This window comes from Oncorhynchus clarkii, chromosome 20 (genome assembly GCF_045791955.1).
Source record: "Oncorhynchus clarkii lewisi isolate Uvic-CL-2024 chromosome 20, UVic_Ocla_1.0, whole genome shotgun sequence".
Taxonomy (NCBI): domain Eukaryota; kingdom Metazoa; phylum Chordata; class Actinopteri; order Salmoniformes; family Salmonidae; genus Oncorhynchus; species Oncorhynchus clarkii.
This window is the reverse complement of record NC_092166.1, coordinates 25,840,791-25,854,024: the sequence shown is the minus strand read 5'-3', so window position 1 is coordinate 25,854,024 and position 13,234 is coordinate 25,840,791. Positions and strand designations below refer to the sequence as shown.

The following is a 13,234-nucleotide window of genomic DNA, read 5'->3' as shown; positions in this document are numbered from 1 at the left end:
AAACAGTGAGCAAACATGCCTTTCTCTCTGTCTGCCAAGAATTCAGCCACAAACATTACATTTACATTTGTCATTTAGCTGATGCGTGCTGGTCCCCCATGGGAATCAAACCCACAACCCTGGCGTTGCAAGAACCATGGCTCTACCAACTAAACCATACGGGATAGATGTATTTTCTGCTGTTTTTTCCCCCTCTGTATTTTCTCTTTATACTTTGTTCAATCTGCCGCTTCTTTAATGTGGATTTGTGCTGTGTTAGTGGGAAATACTGCTGACCTGAGAATGTGTCCTTGGGCCGACATACCGGCTAATGAGTTACTGTAGTTACTGTAGCTATGGAGAGATTTACTTGCCTTGTTATAGCTTGTATATATTTGTGACTATCTAAGCACAGGTCTATGATGTGAAAGACCCTGTCATCAGTAGTGGTCTGTAGGGATCCTAATCCCACTTTTCCACTTCCTGGATGATTTTTAATTGGATGATATAAGCTCTACACTTCCTGTACTTCCTCTAATTAAAGCGGTGTAATGATTCCCATCTGTGGCTCAAATGGCAACCTGTTCTCTATGTAGGGTGGTTGTTCCACGAAAAGAGTGCCGTTTGCATCCCTTTGATATTTTGAAAAGAAATTGTGCACCAATATTGCATTTTAAAAGCCGGTTATGGAGAATTAAATCCATCTGGTTTTAAAATATGAATAAAGACATGCTAAAGTGCCAAAATCCCGTTTTCACCATCATTGTAAAGCCCTAGTTATTTTGTTGCTTTGTCAGTCATTTCTGAAGATGATTATTTATTTCATGTGATTAGTGAATCCATTTCCGTCTGTTCCTCATTTTAAGGTCAACCGTGTTACATGAACTGGACTTTTTTTCTTTTAAATATTTTTTTCGAATGAAACATTGAACATCTAATAGTCAAATAAATCATAGTGTAAAAGCAGGCGAACGAACTGGTTCTTCTCTTTTTGGCCATTTTGTGGTGGAAAACTGACTGGGTCGAGCACATTAACCCTGAAATGTTTTTGGAAGCTTGCATTCAGTCCCTGTTGCACACAACAAGCTTCCATTCCCCAGCTCAAAAGGGGATTTATGGATGATTTTTAAGATTAAATTGTCAACTCTGTCACTTTATTTGGCACTTAATAGGCACTTACTATAGTCATTTTTTTATGGGAAGGGAAAACATGTTTTTATGAAGTTTAACGTGCTCTTTATGAAAGAATGCTTGTTTTTTGTTGTTGTTGACCAAGTTACACTTCTCAAGGCACCGAATTGGTGGAACCACATCAGTGCAATACTTTGACTAGGGCCCCTTGACCAGAGCCCTAATGGGCCCTGGTAAAAGTAGTGCCCTACATAGGAAATGTGGTGCCATTTGGCACACAGCCCTGGTGTAAGGGCAGACACTAATGGCAATGGAGAAACTACCATAACTATGTGTGTGTACTCTGTGGGTTTAAATTAGTTAGATCCATGGCAAACCATTGTTTTAACCCAGGGTTGCTACTGAAATGTGGGCCTTTTTACTGACACTGCAGAGACCAGTCGGTATGGGTGTCAAACAGTGTTCCGGACTGGGATCTAGACTAGAGCTTATTGCTGATGTTATATCACACCTCTGTCATTGAAACACAACTATGTGAGCTTTATAGGGACTTCCACTCTATTACCAATGTCCTGTAATTGTCTCAAGTACTTTCAGTCTATTGCACTCTCTAATCACTATATTCCCAATGTCCTATCATTGTCTGATATTACTGTATAATATAATACAGGTATGTCTGTGTGGGCTGTGGATGAACTTTTTTGCTTGTGTGTTTCCTTACCTCTCTCTCTCTCTCTCTGACTCGTCTCCTCTTTTTCTCCCCTCTCCCAGGAGCTGTCTAAGATAGCCATGCCAGTAATCTTCAACGAGCCCCTGAGTTTTCTTCAACGGCTGACAGAGTACATGGAGCACACGTATCTCATCCACCAGGCTAACGCTGCCACAGACTCCATGGAGAGGATGAAGGTATTTTGCCCACGTCTTCATCATCCTCTCTCGTATAGACATGCGCGTGAGTTTTCACTCACAATCACCGCTGTAGTACATATTCTTTTGGCTGTGCTCATCGACAGCTTCTGACGTTACACATTTCTGTTCATCTATGATGGTTTCAGTGTGTGGCAGCATTTGCTGTGTCTGCTGTAGCATCACAGTGGGAGAGGACTGGAAAACCCTTCAATCCACTTCTAGGAGAAACCTATGAGCTCATCAGGTTAGACATATTACTGTAGTTGATGTTTAGGTTGACTGTTCTGTATGTGTTGTGAGATGGTGGTTACTACTAGGTGGTACTAGATTGACTCAAGACGTCACCAAAATACATTTGAATCCTTAAGTCAGATGTCTCAAGACATCTGAAGATGGAAGGTGATGGCTAAGTATGTACCATTAACCCCCTACCTCCTGTCCCCTCAGAGAGGACCTAGGGTTCAGGTGGATGTCTGAGCAGGTGAGCCACCACCCCCCTGTCAGCGCCTTCCACGCCGAGGGCCTGCAGGAGGACTTCCTGTTCCACGGCTCCATCTACCCCAAACTCAAGTTCTGGGGAAAGAGCGTGGAGGCAGAGCCTAAAGGCATCATCACCCTGGAGCTGCCCAAGTAAGTCTGGAGCTGAGATTCCCTCCACAGTGTACATGTACACTGAACAAAAATATAAACCCAACATGTAACGTGTTGGTCCCCTGTGTCATGAGCTGAAATAAAATACTCCAGAAATGTTCCATACACACAAAAAACGTATTTCTCTAAAATGTTTTGCACAAATGTGTTAACATCCCTTTTAATGAGCATTTCTCCTTTGCCAAGATAATGCATCCACCAGACAGGTGTGGCATATCAAGAAGCTGATTAAACAGCATGATCATTACACTGGTGCACCTTATGCTGGGGACAATAAAAGGCCACTCTGAAATGTGCAGTTTTGTCACACAGCACAATGCCACAGATGTCTCAGGTTTTGAACGAGCATGCAATTGGCATGAAAACTGCAGGAATGTCCACCAGAGCTGTTGGCAGATCATTTAATATTAATTTCTCTACCAGAAGCCGCCTCCAATGTCGTTGTTGAAAATTTGGCAGGCATAAGTTAGAAACAACGAACACAATTGCTTTGTGACGAGATCCTGAGGCCCATTGTCGTGCCATTCATCTACCGCCATCATCTCATGTTTCAGCATGATAATGCACAGCTCCATGTCGAAAGGATCTGTACACAATTCCTGGACGCTGAAAATGTCCCAGTTCTTCCATGGCCTGCATACTCACCAGACATGTCACCCGTTTAGAATGTTTGGGATGCTATGGATTGACATATACGACAGCGTGTTCTAGTTCCCGTCATTATCCAGCAACTTCTCACAGCCACTGAAGAGGAGTGGGGCAACATTTCACAGGCCACAATCAACAGGCTGATCAACTACATGTGAAGGAGATGTGTCACGCTGCATGAGGCAAATGGTGGTCACACCAGATACTGACTGGGTTTCTGATCCACGCCCTGACTTTTTTTAAAGGTATCTGTTACCAACAGATATGTATTCCATGCATGTGAAATCCATAGATTAGGGCCTAATGAATTTATAAAAAATTACTGATTTCCTTATATAAACTGTAACTTAGTGAAATTGTTGCATGTTGCGTTTTACATTTTTGTTCAGTATAGCTTTCCCTCCCTGAGAGTTTGCCTTGGAGTTTCCTTGATTTGGCCTTTATCTCCCAGTAAATATAGCAATACATACACTACCGTTTGGGGTCACTTAGAAGTGTCCTTGTTTTTTAAAGAAAATAATATTTTTGTCCCATTTATATTAACATCAAATTGATCAGAAATACAGTGTAGACATTTAACGTTTCTAAATGACTATTGTAGCTGGAAACGGCTGTTTTCTTTAATGGAATATCTACATAGGTTTACAGAGGCCCATTATCAGCAACCATCACTTGTGTGTTCCAATGGCACGATGTGTTAGCTAATCCAAGTTTATCATTTTAAAAGGCTAATTGATCATTAGAAAACCATTTTGCAATTATGTTAGCACAGCTGAAAACTGTACTGATTTTAAAGAAGCAATAAAACTGGCCTTAGGCTAGTTGTATATCTGGAGCATCAGCATTTGTGGGTTCGATTGCAGGCTCAAAATTGCCAGAAACAAAGAACTTTCTTCTGAAACTCGTCAGTCTTCTGAGAAATGAAGGCTATTCCATGTGAGAAATTGCCAAGAAAATTGAGATCTCGTACAACGCTGTGTACTACTCCCTTCACAGAACAATGTAAACGGTCTCTAACCAGAATAGAAAGAAGAGTGGGAGGCCTCGGTGCACAACTGAGCAAGAGGACAAGTACTTTGGAGTGTCAAGTCCTCAACTGGCATCTTCATTAAATAGTACCCGCAAAACACCAGTCTCAACGTCAACAGAGAAGAGGCGACTCCGGGATGCTGGCCTTCTAGGCAGTTACAAAGAAAAAGCCATATCTCAGACTGGCCAATTTTAAATAAAATATTATTCCTTGTCCTCTTGCTCAGTTGTGCACCTGGGCCTCCCACTCCTCATTCTATTCTGGTTAGCCAGTTTGCTCTGTTCTGTGAAGGGAGTAGTACACAGCGTGTACTACACAAATGTCTACACTGTATTTCTGATCAATTTGATGTTATTTTAATGGACAAAATATTTTTTTTTCTTTCAAAAACAAGGACACTTCTAAGTGACCCCAAACTTGAACAGTAGTGCATATTCTAGCAATAGAGCTATTCTGTGAGCTTTTTTCTTAATCCTGGATGAAACTAATTAATTCATGTTGAAGTTTGAAGGACATTTGAATCTCTGAAGTAGTTTGGTATGAGTTGGCATCGCTAAGTTGACGTAGTTGGTGATCGGTTATCTGCTGTGACATGTTCGCTCTCTCTTTCTCTGCAGATGTAATGAAGCATACACCTGGACAAACCCCACCTGCTGTGTCCACAACATCATCGTGGGCCAGCTGTGGATCGAGCAGTATGGCAATGTGGAAGTAATCAACCACAAGTAAGGGAGACTCCCTCGCCGTGTGTGCCTACACGTGTGTCTGTGTGTGTGCAGTGGTCTGGATCCACGTTTGTATCCAGTTGATTGAGCAATGTAACGGAACTGGGACAGATACTTGCCTTTACAAAGCCGACAGACTGAGCAGCAAAATGGTGGTTGTTTGAAAGCATTGTCTGGCTGTGGGGAATAGTGAAAGAGAATATGTAACTAGAAGGCTCGTCTTTCGGTGACAGGACCGGCGAGAGATGCAGCCTGACGTTCAAACCATGCGGTATGTTTGGCAAGGAGCTGCACAAAGTGGAGGGCTATATTCTGGATAAAAGGTACTTGTTTGTTAGTTTTTTTTCCACCAACTGTTTTACTGTATCAAGATGATTTGTATGTTAGCAATCAGAAAAGCCGAACCGCTCGTTTTGACTGTGTGTTTGCAGCAAAAATAAGCTCTGCGCCATATATGGTAAATGGACCGAGTGCTTATACACTGTGGACGCCGCCACCTATGATGCTCACAAGAAATCTGACAAGAAGAACTCAGAGGAGAAGAAAAGCAACACGCAGGTACTGTATGTGCACTAATCAAAAACATTCCATATCACAAACAAGGTAGTGCCTTCAGCCCCACCAGGGTGGTTATGTAACTATCATATCCTTTGCTGAGTAAAATAAGCTGTACTATACCTCATGCCAGTCCAGTGCTGTTCAGTACTATTCATGAGATCAGATGATAATGTAGTGATAAAAGTATTACTCAATAAGCCAATTAAGGGCAAAGATGTTTGTGGTGCAAAAGCAAGGGAGAGACTAAGGGAACTTTTCCCTAACCCTCATCTAACCAATTTGAAATTTCAATATCGGTTTGCACGTCAGCCACATCCCCTTAGTGTTTTCCCTAAAGCAGTGTGTTAGGTGCAAAAATGAAATGAACCTCATTTTAATCTGGCATCATGATTTAATTTGAAACTTTTCCTCAACAAAGTGTATGATCATGAGGTGGTTATTTGACTAGAGTTTAGTAAACTGAGCAATACATAAATAGTAGCCTGGAAAATGTTGCACGCTTTCGCACCATGAACATGGAGCACAAAATGTCTAATTTTGCTCCATGCTTATGGATGAGTGACGATAATGGCGCCGGAGGGGATGGCTGCCGTTCTATGGGCTCTTAACCAACTGTGCTATTTTGTTCGTTTTTTTCGCATTGTTTGTAACTTATTTTGTACATAATGTTGCTGCTACCGTCTCTTATGACCGAAAATAACTTCTGGACATCAGAACAGCGATTACTCACCTTGAACTGGACAAAGAATTTTTCTTTAATGAGATTTACTAGAGACACCTGAACAGGACCTCATCCCCGTCATTTGCAGGAGAAAGAGACGGAGGTTTCGCAGAAGGAGATCGGGGTGCCTTGTGAGGATTAGGCGACGAGTGTCTAATCTGCTGTTGCCATCGGTACTATTGGCCAACGTACAATCACTGGATAATAAAATGGACAAACTAAAAGCACGTATATCCTACCAACGGGACATTAAAAACTGTAATATCTTATGTTTCACTGAGACATGGCTGAACGACGACATTAATAACATACAGCTAGCTGGTGGTTATACACTCTACCGGCAGGATAGAACAGCAGCCTCTGGTAAGACAAGGGCTGGCGGTCTATGTATATTTGTAAACAACAGCTGGTGCACGATATCTAATCTGAGCATAATTCTATCCTCCTAATTTTATGTTTCAAGCAGACCACCATAGTCCCTGTGCCCAAGAACACTAAGGTAACTTGCCTAAATGACTACCGACACGTAGCACTCATGCCTGTAGCCATGAAGTGCTTTGAAAGGCTGGTCATGGGTCACATCAACACCATTATCCCAGAAACCCTAGACCCACTCCAATTTGCATACCTCCAACAGATACTCCACACTGCCGTTTCACACCTGGACAAAAGGAACACCTATGTGAGAATGCTATTCATTGACTACAGCTCAGCCTTCAATACCATAGTGCCCTCAAAGCTCATCACTAAGCTAAGGACCCTGGGACTAAACACTTCCCTCTGCAACTGGATACAGGACTTCCTGACGGGCCACTGCCAGGTGGTGAGAGTAGGTAGCAACACATCTGCCACGCTGATCCTCAACACTGGAGCTCCCCAGGGGTGTGTGCTCAGTCCCCTCCTGTACTCCCTGTTCACTCATGATTGCACGACAACATCATAAAATTTGTCGATGACACAACAGTGGTAGGCCTGATCACCGACAACAACGAGACAGCCTATAGGGAGGAGGTCAGAGGCCTGGCCATGTAGTGCCAGGACAACAACTTCTCCCTCAACGTGATCAAGACAAAGGAGATGATTGTGGACTACAGGAAAAGGAGGACCGAGCACGCCCCCATTCTCATCGACGGGGCTGCAGTGGAGCAGGTTGAGAGCTTTCAGTTCCTTGGCGTCCACATCACCAACAAACTAACATGGTCCAAGCACACCAATACAGTTGTGAAGAGGGCACAACAAAACCTATTCCCCCTCAGGAGACTGAAAAGATTTGTCATGGGTCCTCAGATCTTCAAAAGGTTCTACAGCTGCACCATCAAGAGCATCCTGATGGGGTGCATCACTGCCTGGTATGGCAACTGCTTAGCCTCTGACACCAAGGCACTACAGAAGGTAGTGCGTACGGCCCAGTACATCACTGGGGCCAAGCTTCCTGCCATCCAGGACCTCTATACCAGGCGGTGTCAGAGGAAGGCCCTAAAAATTGTCAAAGACTCCAGCCACCCAAGTCATAGACTGTTCTCGCTGCTACCGCACGGCAAGCGGTACCGGAGCGCCAAGTCTAGGTCCAAGAGGCTTCTAAACAGCTTCTACCCCCAAGCCATAAGACTCCTAAACATCTAATCAAATGGCTACCCAGGCTATTTACATTGCCCCCCCTTCCCCTTCTCTTACGCTGCTCTCTGTTATTATCTATGCACTTTAATAACTCTACCTACATGTACATATCACCTCAATTACCTTGACTAACCGGCGACCCCACACATTGAATCTGTACTGGTACCCCCAGTATATAGTCTCGCTATTGTTATTTTACTGCTGCTCTTTAATTATTTGTTACTTTTCCTTTTTGGGGGGGGTGTATTTTCCTTAACTGCATTGCAGTTGTATTCGGTGCATGTGACAAATAACATTTGATTTGATTTATTTAAGCTACCATTACACTCGTTTTGGAGTGAGGACCCTTGATATGACCCAAGTAGCTATTGTAGTTGCATACCTGTTTGAAGGTTGCGTGTCCGCCTGTCTGTCCCTCCAGACCAGTGTAGACGAAGAGCCAGAGGAGATGCCCCTGCCTGATGGAGACACGGTCCAGGTCATCCCAGGAAGTGAGCTCATCTGGAGGATAGTCCCCCGACCAGACAACTCTGCAGAGGTGAGAGGGGAGGGAAGGCAGGGGGTCGAGGGGAGGCAGGGGGTCGAGGGGAGGCAGGGGGTCGAGGGGAGGCAGGGGGTCGAGGGGAGGCAGGGGGTCGAGGGGAGGCATGGGGTCGAGGGGAGGCATGGGGTCGAGGGGAGGCAGGGGGTCGAGGGGAGAGGTGAGGCGAGGGCAGAAGGGGAGGAAAGCAGGTCTGGAGGATAGCTCCACGACCAGACAACGGCAGGGATCACAAGGATGAGAGAGTACTGTATTGGAGGAATTACTAAGAGGCAGAAATCTGGGATTTACTGTTGACATTTTTAGCCTTCTGGAGTGATTGAACTGGTTGTCAGTCATTGATTTGTAGGCCCTTCCCCCGCTCTCTCTCTGGTAGTTCTACGCCTTCTCCACGTTTGCCATGCAGCTGAATGAGCTGGAGGGGGGCATGAAGGGGGTCCTGCCCCCCACAGACTGTCGGCTCAGACCTGACATCAGAGCCATGGAGAAAGGGGACATAGGTATGGTGATATAGTTATATAGAGGCATTGTGTTTTTGTCAATGATCCACATCTGTCCAGCAAATTCAACGAGCATTTTGTCAATGAATCTAAATATTTTGATACATTGAAATATTTCTGTGTTTCTCAGATTTGGCAAGTGCAGAGAAGAAGAGGGTAGAGGAGAAACAAAGACTGGCCCGGAAAAATCGCTCCAAATCAACAGAGGAATGGAAAACAAGGTGAGTGATTGGGTCTTCTCTCTTCCCCCATGGCACTCCCCTCTGGTTCTGCTGTGCTGAACAATTAGTGCTTTTTGAGGTCGGTTCGGTTTCCATTCGATTATTTAAAAAATTATCACGGCTTACAATTTCGGGTTTCGATTATAATTTATTTGATGCACTATGCATTATGTGGGTTGAATGCTGTAACACAGAATAAACAATTAAAAAGTCCCATCATTGACTTTACTTTCATAAAACATTTCAGTTGTTGTGTATATTACGTTACATAGATAGTTTTATTTGATGACTATTATTTCATTCCAAGTCTTCATCTCATCTCTATAGAGCTGCTATCTGACAAAATCACTATTTTATTAATGCTTCAAAGTACATTAAATAAGGCATACTGTTATGACTGCTGAAAACCAACTATCAATCACTTACATGTACAGTATTTTCAGGTAGAGATACCCCACTAAGCAACTGCTCGCTGTCCCTCTCGATCTTGCGTTCTTCTGTCTCTTCTCTCTCCGTGTCTGCCCCACACTAACCTAACATAGCAGGTGTAGAAAAACCCGCAGACCAGACAAGTAGGCACGCAATGGATTATGGTCATTGTAGTTAATTACCACATTGTCTGTGCTAAACTATATAGATATTTGGCCTGTTGGAAACTACAACTCTCTACTACATCGCACAGTTCAGACTTGATCTTATTTATCTCCAGAGAAACTGAGTGGAATTCAAATAATTGAACAGATGTTGGTTAAATCATTGAAAAATAACACAAAAAAAACAAAATTTCGGTTAATCGCTCAACACTACTCTCATTGGATGTATGCTAGCGCTTGTGCTAGATCTGCTTTGCTAATTGTCACCCATTTGTGTCATCCTGTGCTATGTTATGCTCTTCCCCTGTGTTGTCATTGAGAAGGAACCCAGCTCTTGGCCCCAGGTTTGGCTCTGCTTGTCTGCTGTGGCTTTTGGTTGTGGTTCACTGTTTGAGTGCTGCCCTATACCGGCTTCCTCAAGACCGCTTTGGAACTGCAGCAAATGCATTGATTCAAACACTGATCATACACCTGTACAACCTGAGTACAGTTGACTCCTGATAAGTACATATCGAAAAAGCTAAAATAATTGCAGTGAAATTCACCTTACCTGGATATTTGCATGCTATAGTTTGCATGAATTCACGAAAGACCTAAGCTATATAGAGAAAAATAACATTTTCAATGGAATCTTGGTTTGTATCAGGAGTCAACTGTACTGTGTTCTGTTTGTGTGGCTTTGTATTTATCACAATCATGTCAAACACTCGTGCCTGTGTCTGGATACATCTGTGCCTGAACACTAATTTCTATGTTTGTCTGACTCGGTTCCTCTCATATAGGTGGTTCCACCAAGGCTCCAACCCCCACATCAAAGCTCAGGACTGGCTCTACTCCAATGGCTACTGGGAGCGGAACTACTCCCTGCTGCCTGATATTTACTGACCTACAAGACACACATCTCTATCTGTACTCATCTCAACTGTCTCTGCTGTTTTTCATATTCAGGTTGGCACTTCAAGTCCCTAACCTGCTCTGGTCCTATATATGGTAAGGCTATTATTGGGAATTGAGTGACGGCAAAGGCAACAACCATTCAGTAGTCCCCAAATGTTATCTCTTATCGCAGCCTATGTCTCACTCAAAGCACAAGGGTGAAGTCCTCATGAGCATGTAAGCTATGGTCATTGACTAGTGTATAATAAATATAGGGTGTAACCTGCCGGTCATTTTAACGAATGGGATTGTTTTGAATGGCGTGAATTGAATGCAGTATGTCTCCAGAATTTTTTTCTTCTCAAAAAGACGTTGCGCTCAGTGCTATTACTTACGAATGTGTGCAGCTACATTATCCTTCTGATACAGTATCAATTTGTGGAAAAATAGAGCTTTCAAATAGTGTGTGAAATAGGCGTGTTCCAACTTCCTGCGGTCTCTGCTATAGGCTACCAAACTAAGCTGTTATTATGACACATTGTATCTGCTTCCACCTCTAACTATGCCTGGGAAGATTATACATGTTTGTACATATTATTGGAAAGAGGTCTTCCGTTCTTCTGAGCTGTAATACAATGGCGTTCTTTATGAATTGAAGATGTATAGAGGAGAATAACTACTGTACTTAGTAAGGCTTTCTTCAATGACACTTGAGAGAACTTATCTCATCCTTGGCTCTATATGAAGATATCTTTATCTGTATGCAAAAGTTTCCTCTATAGTAAAAATGTCATTCAGGATATTCTGAGAGGTAGCAATCACACACTGAATACACATACTGCACATGTACCACTTTGACTATGCAAGCATTAGCTGCACTACACCCACAGAGGCACAGTAAGGCTGTCCAAATGACATCCTATTTCCTACATAGCACACTACTTTTGACTTGAGCCCTATGGGGGAATAGGGTGCCATGTGGGAGACGGCCACTGTTCAACACACTCATGCACGGCATAATATTCATCGCTGTTGTGAACAGCTGCTGCTGTAACCTCGTAGGTAGGTAGGATTATCATGTAATACATGACAGTACAGTAGACTGGGCCTGTCGCCCCCTCTGAATGCACGTTTTTTCCTAGAGGCTACTCTCCCTTTGTGTATAGCACATTACAGAATAAAGATCATTTCTATTGTTGCTAAATAAAAACGTAATGTTACCTTGGGTGTTTGTGTCCAGTTTCTTATTGCCACCACCCTCACTCACTGTGCATCCTTGTAGCATTATGTAAGTTGTGGACTGGAGGTAGGCCTAGTGATTCCTCATGTGGGTAAGGCTAGTGCGGAGGTGTGTCTCTTTGTTAACAGCAGCTGGTGCGCAATCTCTAATGTTAAGCAACTTGATCCTGGACTTCCTGACAGGCCGTCCCCAGGTGGTGAGGGGTAGGCAACAGCACACCCACCAAGCTGACCCTCAACACGAGGGGCCCTCGTGAGTGCTTGCTCAGTCCCCTCCTGTACTCCCTGTTCACTCACCTGAACACCAACGATGATGAGACAGCCTATAGGGAGGAGGTCAGTGACCTGGTAGCGTGGTGCCAGGACAACAACCTTACCCTCAATGTCAGCAAGACAAAGGAACTGATCATGGACTACAGGAAACGGAGGGCAGAGTACACCCCTATCCACATCGACGGTGCTGTAGTGGAGCAAGTCGAGACTTTAGAGTTCCTCGGTGTCCACACACACCAACACAGTCGTGAAGAAGGCACAACAACGTCTCTTCGCCTTCAGGAGCCTGAAAAAATTTGCCATGGTCCCTCAGAAAATCCACAAGTTCTACAGCTGCACCATTGAGAACATCTTGACTGGCTACATCACCGCTTGGTATGGCAACTGCTTGGCATCTGACCGCAAGGCATAAAAGAGGGTAGTGTGTACGGTGCACCATTTTATTCTAAAATTGATTAAATATATATATATCTCAGTAATCTTCACACAATACCCCATAATGACAAAGCAAAAACGTTTTTTTTTTTAACATTTTGCAAACGTATTAAAAATGCATACTTATTTACATAAGTATTCAGACCCTTTGCTGTGAGACTTGAAATTGAGCTCAGGTGCATCCTGTTTCCATTGATCATCCTTGAGCTGTTTCTACAACTTGATTGGAGTCCACCTGTGGTAAATTAAATTGACTGGACATGATATGGAAGCCATTCAGTAAAAGCCACGACAGCCCACTTGGAGTTTGCCAAAAGGCACATAGACCATGAGAAACAAGATTCTCTGATCTGATGAAACCAAGATTGAACTCTTTTGCCTGAATGCCCAATGTCACGTCTGGAGGAAACCTGGCACCATCCCTATGGTGATGTATGGTGGCAGCATCATGCTGTGGGGATGTTTTTCAGTGGCAGGGACTGGGAGATGAGTCTGGATCGAGGGAAAGATGAACAGTGCAAAGTACAGAGAGATCCTTGATGAAAACCTGCTCAGGACCTCAGACTGGGATGAAGGTTCACCTTCTA

At 43.6% G+C, this 13,234-nt stretch overlaps 1 protein-coding gene across 3 annotated transcripts in view; it reads left to right on the top strand.

Moving 5' to 3' along the window:
* The window catches only part of LOC139376130 (oxysterol-binding protein-related protein 1-like), a 31,334-nt gene extending 19,407 nt beyond the window's left edge, over nucleotides 1–11,927 (top strand). For all 3 annotated transcript variants that reach the window (XM_071118349.1, XM_071118348.1, XM_071118350.1), the window contains 10 exons: nucleotides 1,882–2,016; nucleotides 2,166–2,263; nucleotides 2,467–2,649; nucleotides 4,966–5,073; nucleotides 5,307–5,396; nucleotides 5,505–5,631; nucleotides 8,391–8,507; nucleotides 8,887–9,010; nucleotides 9,141–9,231; nucleotides 10,607–11,927. In XM_071118349.1, coding sequence (XP_070974450.1) covers nucleotides 1,882–2,016; nucleotides 2,166–2,263; nucleotides 2,467–2,649; nucleotides 4,966–5,073; nucleotides 5,307–5,396; nucleotides 5,505–5,631; nucleotides 8,391–8,507; nucleotides 8,887–9,010; nucleotides 9,141–9,231; nucleotides 10,607–10,709 — 1,176 coding nt within the window. In that variant the 3' untranslated portion in view covers nucleotides 10,710–11,927. The remainder of the gene's footprint in view (nucleotides 1–1,881; nucleotides 2,017–2,165; nucleotides 2,264–2,466; nucleotides 2,650–4,965; nucleotides 5,074–5,306; nucleotides 5,397–5,504; nucleotides 5,632–8,390; nucleotides 8,508–8,886; nucleotides 9,011–9,140; nucleotides 9,232–10,606) is intronic.
* Nucleotides 11,928–13,234: the final 1,307 nt, after the last annotated feature.